General features: G+C 55.1%; 1 protein-coding gene across 3 annotated transcripts in view; it reads left to right on the top strand.

Annotated features, from left to right (window-relative positions):
- Positions 1-11,919, top strand: part of LOC127584994 (ultra-long-chain fatty acid omega-hydroxylase-like) — a 44,382-nt gene extending 32,463 nt beyond the window's left edge. For all 3 annotated transcript variants that reach the window (XM_052042091.1, XM_052042090.1, XM_052042092.1), the window contains 7 exons: positions 334-601; positions 2,385-2,451; positions 4,094-4,223; positions 6,449-6,582; positions 7,013-7,077; positions 9,562-9,644; positions 11,462-11,919. In XM_052042091.1, the coding sequence (XP_051898051.1) occupies positions 334-601; positions 2,385-2,451; positions 4,094-4,223; positions 6,449-6,582; positions 7,013-7,077; positions 9,562-9,644; positions 11,462-11,669 (955 nt within the window). In that variant the 3' untranslated portion in view covers positions 11,670-11,919. The remainder of the gene's footprint in view (positions 1-333; positions 602-2,384; positions 2,452-4,093; positions 4,224-6,448; positions 6,583-7,012; positions 7,078-9,561; positions 9,645-11,461) is intronic.
- Positions 11,920-12,855: the final 936 nt, after the last annotated feature.

The following is a 12,855-nucleotide window of genomic DNA, read 5'->3' as shown; positions in this document are numbered from 1 at the left end:
AGGGACAATGTTCCCTCTTCACCGGCCAGGGCCTTGTGATACTGTTCCACCTGGGGGAGGCACCTGCTCTGGGGCAGCTCCCTCGGTTACTGCACTGGCTCTTATGGGTTTTGAACCCACAGCCTCTGACTCAGAAACTTGAGTGACCCAGGGCAAACACTGCGGGTGTTGGCTCGATGCCAGTGACAAGGATGAATCAGTTCCCTGGGGCCCGAGGTGTTCAGGCGAGTGGGGGTGACCCCGGGAGAGCAGTGAGGAGATGGGGGGGTGGAGGGACCTGTCAGCTCCACTACTCACTGCCTTGTATCTCTTGCTCCTTCTGCTGTTTTGCAGGCAGTCCAGTGACTACATCAGTGCCATCTATGAGCTGAGCACGTTGGTGGTGAAGAGGGAACGGTGTTTACTGCATCACATCAACTTCATCTACAAGCTCTCGTCCAACAGCAAGCGGTTCGACCGCGCCTGTGACCTGGTGCACTCCTATTCCATGGGCGTGGTCCAGCATCGCCGGGAGATCCTGAAGGAACAGGGAATGGAGACTTGGCTTAAAGCCAAGCGCAGCAAAGTCATGGATTTCCTGGACATCCTTCTGCTGTCGAAGGTGAGGCCTGCCCCACTATGACCAACCCCCACCCCGACTGCTCTCAGCCTCCGGATACAGACGGGAGTCACCATCTCCTTCTGTCCCACAGTGATTCCTGCCCAGTGTGAGGTGGTCAGGGTGATTCCCCACGGAGCCCCGGCCAAGATATTGAGAGGAGGAAAAGGCTGGCATTGCAGGAACGCCCAATAATGGCTTCAGACCGCAAGGCACCACTGACAGCCAGGGGTTTGTGGGTGAAGAGAGCCGGCAGACATGTTGCACACAGCAACCTCCCTCTCGGGCACTTGAGTGAACGATGTGCTTTGGTGGGAGGTGGGCTTCGCCGGCTGGGCTTCCCACTGCCTCAGGAAGATGTGCTGAGCTGCCTTCTTGAACCGTCGCAATCCTCCTGGTGAAAAATGCAGTGCAATGATAACTGAAAACAGAGGGAGTCAAACCGCTTATCCTTGCCAATCATAAGATCAAAAGGAGCAGAATTAGGCCATTCGGCCCATTGAGTCTGCTCCACCATTTGATCACGGCTGATTTTCTTTTCAACCCCATTCTCCTGCCTTCCCCCTTCACCAATCAAGAACCTATCAATCTCTGCCTTAAATACACCCGATGACTTGGCCTCCACAGCCCTCTGTGGCAACGAATTCCACGGATTCACCGCCCTCTGGCTGCAGAAATTCCTCCTCATCTCAGTTTTAAAAGGACATCCCTTTATTCTGAGGCTGTGCCCTCGGATCCTGGACTCTCCCACTGATGGAATCATCCTCTCCACGTCCACTCTATCCAGGCCTTTCCGTATCTGGTAGGTTTCAATGAGAGCCTCCCTCATCTTTTTGAACTCCATCGAGTTCAGGCCCAGAGATGTCAAGAGCTCCTCAATGTCACTGGGTCCCTCATCACCAACATCCACCATCACCGATCACAAACTCAACATGACCAGCTACATAACTACTCTGGTTACAGGCACAGCTTGGGACGCTGGGTATCCTGCAGCCAGTGACTCATCTCCTTATGCCCCAAACACAAGGCGGGAGTGTGTTGGGACACTCTCCGCTTACCTGGGGGAGTAACACCAACAATTCTCAACAACATCCAGAGCAAAGTCGCTTGATTGATCGGTGCCCCAACAACCACGGTAACGTTGTCCCCCTCCACTAGCGGCACACGGCGGCTGCAGTGGGCACTGTCTACAGAATGCACCACCGTCACACACACTGCTCGCTCCATCAGCACCTCCTAAAGCCTCGGCCTCGACCACCGAGGGCAGCGGGTGCAGGGGAACACCACCGTTTGTGGGTTTATATTGCACTGTGAGGGGGGAGGGGGAGGAGAGGGATGGGAGGGGGAGGGAGGGGAGAGGGAGGCGAAGGGAAGAAGGAGGGGGAGGGAGGGAGGGGAGGGAGATGGGAGGGGAAGGGAGAGGGAGGGAGGGGAGAGGGAGGGGGAAGGGCGGGGAATGGAGGTGTAAGAGAGGGGTGAGGGAGGGGAGGGGGACGGAGGGAGGGAAAGGAGGAGGGGAGAGATGGGAGGGGAAGGGAGAGGGAAGGGGAAGGGAGAAGGATGGGAGGGGAATGGAGGGGTGAGGGAGGGGAGAGGGAGGAGGGGAGGGGGGGAGGGGAGGGGAGGAGGTTTTTGGTGCTAAACACGGGTCAGGGGGGGATTAGGGAGCAGGTCATGAGGAGTCGGGGAGTGGGGCAGCAGGGGCTGGTGTTGTGGGGAAACGGGGTAATTCCGGATGTTCCCGAAGAAGGGACGGATCTAGGGGGAATGCTTTTGGTATTTCCAGGATGAGAACGGCCACGGTCTGACGGATGAGGAGATCCAGTCGGAGGCTGACACCTTCATGTTTGAGGGTGAGTCCGTGACGCTAACCCTGGGACCCTCCACAGTTCCAGCAGGGGCCGGTGCCGGCAGCCTGAGGCGTCACTGCAAATGAAGGCTGCACGTACACTGTTCCTCTCACCACCCTGCACCATCCCAGAGCGCTTCAGAGGACCAGAGGGGACTGGGCTACAACGGCACAGCGAGATCCCACTAGCAGCACATTGAGGATCAGTAGATCGCCTGTTTTCAGTGGTTGGGGGAATTAATGGACTGTGGACAGAATCTGTGCTCCTCTTCCCAAACGTTAGTGACCCTTGGTGGGGTGAGGTGTGGCGGGGGCCTTCTGCTTTGGACTGACCCTGGGCTCAGGATGAGACCTGCAGGGTCCCAGCCATGGTGGGAGCTGCACCTTATCACAGTGTGTACCACGGCTTTTCTGAACGTAGAACGGTATAGCACAGGAACAGGCCCTTCGGCCCACAGTGCCTGTGCTGACCATGACGCCAGACTAAAGCGAACCCACCTGCCTGCACTTGGTCCACATCCCCCCGTACCCAGCCTGTTCACGTACCTGTCTAAAGGCCCGGCAAATATTGCTGCCGTATCTGCCTCCACCACCTCCCTGGCATTGCGTTCCAGGCACCCACCGCTCTCTGTTTTAAGAAAATGCACACCTCCTTTAGACTTTTCCCCATCTCACCTTAAAGCTTTGCCCTCTAGTATTTGACATTTCCACCCTGGAGAAAATATCTCTGTCTCTCATAACTTTACAAACTTCTATCAGGTCTCCCCTCAGCCTCCGACATTCCAGAGAAATCAACCCAAGTTTGTCCAACTTCTCCTTACAGCTGATGCTCTCTAATCCAGGCAGCATCCCGGTGAACCTCTTCTGCATCCTCTCCAAAAGCTTCGCATCCTTCCTGTAATGGGGCGACCAGAACTGCATACAATACTCCAAATGTGGCCCACCCGAAGTTTTATACAGCTGCAACATGGCTTCCTGTCCTTCATACTTGCTGCCCTGACTGATGAATCTGTCCTGAGACGGTGATTTAGCTGCTGTTGCTCTCCAGGGACGAGGGGAGGTGATGCTGGGGTGGTGATGGAGGTGGTGACCTCCGGCTGCCTATGGGACCTTGTGAGGGGTGAGGCCCATGATGACTCCCATCTCCACTGCCCACCAGGGAAACACCAAACAACCCCTGGGCCTGGTCCGGAGGGGCTGGCCAACCTCTGGATCAGCTAGAATTGCTTGTCATACAGCAATGGCCCACATCCTGGGATCCCCCCATCTGGGGCTAAGCCAGGGTAGGACAATCGGGCACCGGGTCCTACTGGGAAATCAACAGGCAGGGAATCGACAGCTGGTTCATCAGGCCTCCTGGCTGCACCGAGACACCCCCTCCCACTCCCCCCGTGGCCTCTGTCACCCTCCGCTCCCTGCCCTCCCACCGCCCTCTCAACCATCCGCGGGACTGGCCCTCCTGAGGTAAAAGATCGGCTGTGATCTCGTCGGGTGGGACAGGCTGTGGGGTCAGATTGCCGCTTTTCGCTCCCAGTCCTTTTGAATCTGGGGCTCAGTGAAGGTTTGCCACAAGCAGGTCGGAGTGTTGGAGTGTCAGCAATTCCCTGAACTGCGACTTCCCCCCCCCCCCCCCCCCCCCCCCCCAGGTCACGATACGACAGCGAGTGGGATCTCCTGGGTGCTGTACAATCTCGCCAGGCATCCTGAGTACCAGAGCAAGTGCAGAGAGGAGATCGAGCTGCTGATGAAGGGGAAAGATGTCGAGGAGCTGGAGTGGTGAGTGACAGAATCCCCTGTCCCCGAGCAAAGTGGGAGTCAGTCAGTCCACCCCAGATCTTCCCCACAACTTCCCGTATTCCACCGCACTCCGACTGGGATTCACAGCCCCAATGGTCCAACTGTGGGGAAATGTTGGAGGATTGCGAATTCTCCCGGAAGGTCCCCGAGGATTGGAAAATGGCAAATGTGACTTCCTTATCCAAAAAGGGAGGGAGACGAAAAGCAGGAAACTATAAGCCAGTTAGTTTAACACCTGTTGGTGGGAAGATGCTGGAGTCTATAATCAAGGAAGAAACAGTCAGTTAGAGATTAGTGTAATCAAATCAGTGTGGTTTTTGAAAGGAAAATCATGTTTGACAAATATGTTTCAAGATGTAGGAGGCAGTGTCTACAGTGGGGAACCTGTTAATGTATATTTGCATTTCCAGAAGGCATTTGGTCAGGTGCCATGGAGGAGGCCGGTGGGAAATGCTTTCGTGTGAATTGAAGACAGAGGGTTGGAATAAATGGGTCATTCTCAGACACGAGGAACGTAACGATCGGAGACCCCCAAGGATCAGTCTGAGCCCCTCAGTTATTTGCCTTTTATATTTGGACTCTGCAATAGGAGAGTGAGTGGACAAACACTTGGCAAACGGAGTTTAATGTGGGAACATGTGAGGTGATGCGCTTTGGCAGAAGAAAGCAAAAGGCAGATTATTATTTAAGTATCAGAGAGCGAGAGTGCAAGTGAGTGACGTACAGAGGGGTCTGGGTGTGCTGTGCATGAAACACTCAGAGTTGCAGCAAGTAGTTAGGCAATGGTACATTGATGTTTATTGGAAGGGACACTGGAGTTTGGTAATGGGGAGGTATTGTTACAGATGTACATGGTGTTGGTGCAGCCACACCCGGAGAACTTTTCTATAAGAGTGCTTATACTAACGTAGGTGGGTGTGCGAAGAGATCCACCAGAGATCTGCGGGTTGACCTGGCAGAGATGTCTTAAAAGGTGAGCAACAAACATTCTGCTGGAGAACTGAGTGGGTCGAGCAGGCATCTGTGGAGGGAAAGAAACTTCAGGTTGAAACCCTGCAACAGGAGGTAGACCGTGTGTCTCCATCTTAAAACGTTAGATCTGTATTTAGAGTTCCAAAGAACGAGGGGTGTTGTTATTGAAGTGTGCACAGTGCTGAGGGAATGCGACGGGGTTGACGTCGAGATGGTTCCACCCGTGGGAGAGTTGCACACAAGGGGACATGGTTACCAGATTAGGGGCAGTTGATTAAACCCGGGCTGTGTAGGAACATTTAAGATAAGGTAAGATATCTTTATTAGTCACATGTACATTTCTCTCGGAGAGTGCTGAATCCCAGAGGGTTGTGAGGGCCTGGTTACTGGGGGCGTTTGAAGAGGAGGTGATAAATTTTTGAAAGATCGTGGGACTGAGGGCTATGGGGAACTGGCACTGAGGAGGAGGTAAGACCTGAGACAGATCACACACGATCATGTTGAATGGCCGGGTAGGTTTGAGGGGCCAAGTGGCCTACACCTGCTCCTATTTTCCTTGTTCTTGTGTTCACTTGAACTGTAACATTGGCTCAGTTCTCTCTCCATTGGCACAGCTTGACCCGCTGGGCATGTCCACAGCCCCGTATTTCACATCTCTTACATCCCTTTGTCTGTGTTCTTTCTCCAACTGCCCTCATTTCAAACCTTCAATGAACAGAGGGCCAAGTTCTCCCTCCCTAACTACCCCCATTAACCCATCACCAGAGAACCTCATATGTAACTTACCCTCAGGACAACCCTGGCCTCACCCTGTCAGAGAGATTCCCTCTGACCTATCCACCCCTCCCTCCCTCTCCGCAGCTGGACACCTCCCTTCCCAGTTTGACCTGAACCATTAACCATTTCTCTCTCCACAGATGCTGCCTGACCTGCTGAGTCTTTCCAGTGGTTTCTGTGTTTGTTTCAGATTTCAGTGTCTGCAGCTTTTTTATTTTACCATTTCAAGTCAATGACACTTCATCAGAATCTTTGAACAAAGATTCTTTGACCTGAAGTGTTGACTCCGTCCCTCCCTCCCTCCCTCCCACCCTCCCTCTCTGTCCCTCCCTCTCTCACTCTCCATCTCTCTCTCTCCCCCTCACTCTCTCCCTCCCCCTCGCTCTCCTGAGGCTGTCGATACTCGATCTCCGGGACAGAGCATTCCTGACCTCACGGCCTGTCTCTTCCCTCAGGGATGACCTCTCACTGATGCCGTTCACCACCATGTGCATCAAGGAATCTCTGCGCCTGCACCCACCAGTCACCACCGTGGCTCGCTGCTGCACTGAGGACATCAAGCTCCCTGACTCCAGGGTCATTCCGAAGGGTGAGGGGGCGCGTTCTGGGGACTCAGAGGGCTAAAAGATGGGGGTGGGTGATGGGCCACAGACCCTTCAGAACCAGGCAATGGGGAAATCGGACCTGTGGTCCAGCGTGAGGTGAGCCCCAGAATCCTTGTGCCTGGCTCCGTATGGGAGTTGTCCAGGGAGAGACTGACACCGGGCACTCGTGGGCCGACCCTCCCATGACCCTCCGACTTCTGACTTCCACACCCACGTTGTCACCTTGGTCTGTGACACCCAGGGTCGGTCTGCAATGGCAGCAACAGTGTGACACACTAGCGGCTCCAGCTAACTCGCTCCGCGGGCTCCCAGCCTAGCATTGACGTGGACGGCGAGGGTGTGATGTTGACGTGGACCGTGAGGGTGTGGCATTGATGGAGCGGGGAGGACGTAACGCGTGCACTTGTTTTACAGGGAACACCTGCCTGATCAGCATTTACGGAACTCACCACAATCCTGCGGTCTGGCCAGATCCTGAGGTAGGAGAGACTCGTGAGGACACGTGGCCCTTCAGCCCATCAGTGCCATGCTCCCAAGTACCAGCACTTGGTCCATAGACCTCTCTGCCCTGGCGATTCACATGGTCATCTAGGTGTTGTGACAGTCTCTGCCTCCACCACCCCATTTGGCAGTGCATTCCAGGCTCCACCACCCCCCCCCCAGTTCTGGGTGAAAATGTTCTCCCTTTACCCGAAACATGCCCTCTAGTTTTAGACCCCTCCGCCGTGGGGAAGAGCTTCTCTTGATACTAAAGCTCCAATAGTGCCCTTTGGAAATCACAGTCGCTGAGCAGCTGGCTCACTGGGTGTGGATTCCTCCACTGCCTTCAACACCCCAGGCCTGGGGTCCCCACACACGCCTCAAACCCACCGCGTCCCCTGACCGCGCCCCTTCCAACTCAGTGGGTCTGTTTCCCATCCTCCCTTTACACTGACGGGGTTCACTGGACAATGTATTACACACACTCCTGTGCAACGCCTAAAACAAAGTGAATTAGAAGTGTGTGGGAGTGTTCCGTGGAAAGACCATCCGATAGCCCGGCAAATGTGCCAGTCCAGCACCACCAAATTCTCCGGTGTGCCGGATTAATGGAGTTTTTCCTGTATCCACTGGTCTGTGCCTCTCATGGTTCTGTACACCTCAATCAGGTCCCTCCTCTGCTCCAAGGAAAATAACCCCAGCCTCTCCAGTCTCTCCTCATAACTGAACACACTCCACCCCAGGCAACATCCTGGGGAATCTCCTCTGCAGCCTTCTGGAATGTTCATGTGTGCCGACCAGGACTGCACCCAGTCCTCCAGCTGTGGCTGAACCAGTGTTTATAAACTTGGACCATCACCTCCCGGATCTTGTATTCTCTGCCCCGGCTAATGAAGGCAAGTGTCCTGCATGCCTTCTTCACCACCCTATCTACCTGTGCCTCCACCTTCAGGGATACATGGACCTGTACATAGTTTCCCCCCCACCCCCCCAATACTGCCTAGATTTCCTTATGCAATAAAGGGAGGCCATTTGGCCCATCAAGCCCAGGCAATCCCTCTAATTTTTCCTGTAACCTATTCTCCCCACACTCCCATCAACTATCCCCAGATTTACCACCCACCTACGCACTAGGGGCAATTTACAACTAACCTACCTACCTGCACGTCTTTGGGACGTGGGAGGAAACTGGAACATCTGGGGGGGTGGGGGGGGAATCCCAAGTAGTCACAGGGACAACGTGCAAACTCCACACAGACAGCACCAGAGGTTAGGATCGAACTCGGGTCCCTGGAGCTGTGAGGCAGCAGCCACTGTGCTGTCCAAGGGCCTTGCAATTCATTGTGTACGTCCTAGCCTTCTCAGTACCCCCCAAAAGGCATCAAGATTAAGTTCCGCCAGTGTTCTGACCATCTTACAACTGATCAATATCATCCTGTAGTCTGAGATCACTCTCCCCCCGTCAACAACACGCCTGATTTTTGTGTCACGTATGAACTTGCTGTCCAGACCACCAAAATTCATATCCAACACGTTAATGTATATAACAAGCAGTAGTGGTCCCAGCACCGACCGCTGTGGTACACCACTGGCCAGAGGCTTCCAATCACAAATACGACCCAACGTCTTCATCCCACCTCCTGTACCAAGCCAGTTTTGGATCCGCTTGCCAACTTGCCCTGGACATTATGGGCTCTAACTTTGTGGACCAGGCTCCCTTATCAGACACCTTATTGAGGTCCATGTAGATGACGTCAATTGGTCAGATGGGATCTCCCCCTACAGGCGCTGAGACCCCTGCCCAGGGAGACCGTGTAGTGAAGGGGTAATGCCTGCCTGCTGTCTGGCTGTCCCTTGTGCTGATGGGATCAAGTAGTGGAGCGATGAGCTGTTGGGAACGTTGGCGTCCGCTCCTGAGCATGGAAGTCTGGTTGACAGTTTCTCCACTTCTACCTGGTCGGAAGTGACGGAACCCTCTCCTTTGAGCAGATGGTGGACCCTTGCAGATGCAACCAAGGAGAATTCCCAGTGGGAGACCCCTACTGCAACACTGGTCTTCCCTGGGAGGGAGAAGGCATTATTCACCCCTCGCGTCCTGCCTGGGGAGATGAGACCTGGGGATCGCAGCACTGAAGTGGGATTAGCAGGAGGGATTTCCCCCAACACCCCCAACCATCCACCCCACCCCACAGGAGGCAGGACAGCACTGAAGAGCCTTGCCTTCGGAGCGGGGCTCGATCCCTGGGCCTCCTGGGTCACAGGCTGGTGAACTGTTGCTGGGACTACCAGCTCATTCCCAGAATTCCTCAACACTGACCTCGTGACTAGACTGGACTGACTCCGTCACTGGGATCCTGCCTTTCCTCTTGCCTCCGAACCTTGGCAGTGTTTAGGAATTGACAGGCTGCCCGCGGTCCCTGTTGTGGAGCTGGGAGACCCTGTGACTCAGCCCCAGTTAACTGCTTCACTGTTGAATCCTCCAGGTGTACGACCCGTCCCGCTTTAACACGGAAAACTCGGACAAGAGAGCTCCGTATGCCTTCATCCCGTTCTCCGCCGGTCCAAGGTGAGGGAATGTCTGTGGCTGGTGAGCCAGATTTTCATCGCTGTGTTTCTGTTGAAGTTTTTTCCCTGTATGTGCAGGAGGTGTGACAATCACTGGGGGCGGGGGGACAGTGTAGCACAGGGACGCACGTTCCCAGTGAGACTCCATCTTCGCCTCAACACAGACCCAACCCCAGGGGTGCTGGTGAACATCTCACATTGGGAAGGTGTGTGAACCCAGTCCAGCCGTCTCCCAGGACTCACAGGTCAAATGGACGGACCTTTACCTGACCGAGCCACCGCCACCTCACTGGTTGCTCCCGGCAACGGGCAGACCAGTGTCTGTACTTTCAGCGGGCAAGAACGTCTGGGCGGAGGAGGAGGGACCTGGGGGATCCGGGGGCTGAGATGGAAGGTGGAGGTTTCAGGGGGAATGGCTGAGGGATGGAGGAGGGGGGAGGGGAGGAGGAAGGTGGGAGAGGGCAGTGGGGGGGCAGGTGAGGGTAATGGTTGGGGAGGGGTTGTGAGGGTGGGGGAGTGTGAGGGGAGGAGGGAGATCAGACGGTCAGGGAGGGATGGGGGGGCAGGAGAGGCAGGGAACGGGTGGTGTGGGATGGGGTTGATACACCGTCCTCTGACTGTCATGCCCACAGCCCAGGGCCTGGCCCAGGTTTCAGGTCTCAGGTTAATGACACAACCTGGCTCCCTCTGGGGGCACCGTTGACCGGCTCCCTCTGCCTGGGCACCGGATCACCTTCACTCCGGGCACAGCATTCCCCGGGGACAGGGGTTGGGGGGGGGGGGGGGGGGGAGCGCTGGTGGAGGTCGGAGATGGTGGCAGAGGGGCAGTGCCCACTGCTCTTCCATTGGTCAAATTCCCGCTGCTCTCCCATTGGGCAACCTCCCGCTGCTCTCCCATTGGTCAATACCTGCTACCCTCCCATTGGTCAACTTTCCACTGCTCTCCCATTGGTCAACTTCCCGCTGCTCTCCCATTGATCAACACCAACTGCCCCCCCATTGATCAATACCCGCTACCCTCCCATTGGTCAACACTCACTGCCTCCCCCCCCCCCCATTGGTCAACATCCTATCCTCCCATTGGTCAACGACTCACTGTCCCATTGACCAATGAGCCAACGGTGTGGTGGTTCCCTCCATCAGTTACATGAGGGCATCAATAACTGGCCATCAGTTCCAGCCTCTCAAAGGGGCAAAAGCAAAATACTGCAGATGCTGGTGATCTGAAATAAAAACTTGGGAGTACTGAGCAGGGTGGGCAGTGTCTGTGGAGGAGGAGAAGAAGGGGATGGCCTGGGAAGGGAATGGTTTGGATTCAAAAGTGGCTTGCCCATCGAAGCCAGAGGGCAGTGGTGGAGGGGTGTTAGTCTGACCGGAGGCCAGGATAGATGGTGGGACCTCTGTTTGTGATGTCTATAAATGAGCTGGATGGAAACATGGATGGGTGGGTTAGTAGGTTCACACATGACACAGGGATTGGTACCGTTGTGGACAGGGCTGTCAAAGGATTTAGCAGAATATAATTACAGAAATGGGTGGAGAAATGGTGTATAATGGGGGCAAGTGTGAGGAATTGCACTTTGGGAGGTCAAACATAAAGGGAAAGAGTACAGTTAATGACGCACTGACGTACAGAGGACCTTGGGGTCCAAGTCCACAGCTCTCTGAAGTAGACTGGTTGGTGAAGAAGGCGTCTGGCATGCCTGCCTTCATTGGTCAGGGCACTGAGTATTAGCGGTAGGAAGGCATGTTGCAGTGAGGATGGTGAGGGGGTGCACTCCAGCGTGGGCTGCCCTGACTGCATCATCTGCCCTGCAGGAACTGCATCGGACAGAACTTTGCCCTGGCTGAAATGAAGGTGACAGTCGCACTGACCCTGTATCGGTTTGAACTGGCGCTGGACACATCCCAGGAGGTGCGCAGGAAACCAGAGCTCATTCTTCGGACCGAGGAGGGGATCTGGCTCAAAATGAGGCAACTGCCGGGGCGAGAAATGCGGACAGGATCCCAGCAACCTGTGGAATGAAAACGGCGGGCAGGATGGGAAGAGGTTCTTTCATTGTTTTTGATCAGCATGGGTGGAAAATGCAGGGGAGTTCTTGTTTTGTGTTGTGATTGAAGGATGAAATGTCACCGGTGTGACTCAAGTTTCTTGCAGCGTTCTTACCCCAGTCTCTGCGGACCAGGTTGTTCCCGAGGACCAACTGCCTTATGGTCACTGACTGGCTTTCTTGAATAATTGTGGAATCAAATAAAATTTCTTTATAGTGTTTCAATGATTTGAACAACTTTCCCTTAACATTGAAGGATTCTCCACCACGCTCGGTGGTGAGAGAATTTCGGCTGCTGAGGTTGAGTTCTGGCCACAGCTGGTTGGAGCCTGGGGTTGGTACCCTGACCACACTCCCAACACGAGCGGGTCCAGAGACCCCACGGGTAGGAAGCGGCTAAGTGGGGAAGTCAGAGCGCTGGATCTGGCGCAAGGTTGTCAGGATGAGGAAGCAGCGATGCTCGAGCATTCACCTGTCCTCGGTAACACTCGTCTCTGCGCAGATGGTGGATGGACGCATTCCCTGGCAGGTTACACTGCCTTGCTCACCTCCGGGTTCAGTACCTTCCACCCGGGCAGTGCCAGGCCCTCTGTTCACCTTGATGAAACAGTCCTTCTACCAGGGTCACCCAATGATGCCCAGTTCCCCATGTACTGGCAAAGCCGCGAGCATTTGTGTGCAGCCTACGACCGTCGTGGAGCAGTCACACGAGGACAGCCGCTTTGTTGCCTCGTTCTGCTCCACCGCCGTTTACTGACCGGATTTGGAACCTCCGGTCAGCCTTTAACACAAAGTAACAGCGTTTCCTCCAACATTTAGCTCCTGAGATATTCATTCCATTGGCACCCATAGCTGGAGGTGCCCGGCAAGGGGGGGCGTCACTGTGGCCACTCACGGTGGGTGGGTGGGAGACCTCGGGGCAGGGGGCCATCAGTGAAGGCACGGAGCCCTCAACCACCCCACCCGGGGATCTACCCAGATCAGGGTCCAGTATCCGGGACATAAGTGACTCCATCCGCAGGTCCCAGCCGGGAGCTCAGCCCAGCGGGATGGAGCCTGGGGGAAAAGACACCACCCCAGTTTAAGCAGCACCTGGATGAAGACTTGGATCGCCAAGGCACAGGAACCTCGGGCCAAATGCGGGTCAATGGGACTAGTAGA

The sequence above is a fragment of the Pristis pectinata genome, chromosome 31 (assembly GCF_009764475.1).
Source record: "Pristis pectinata isolate sPriPec2 chromosome 31, sPriPec2.1.pri, whole genome shotgun sequence".
Taxonomy (NCBI): Eukaryota; Metazoa; Chordata; class Chondrichthyes; order Rhinopristiformes; family Pristidae; genus Pristis; species Pristis pectinata.
Note: the sequence above shows the minus strand (reverse complement) of the source record. Positions and strands in the feature narration are given on the sequence as shown.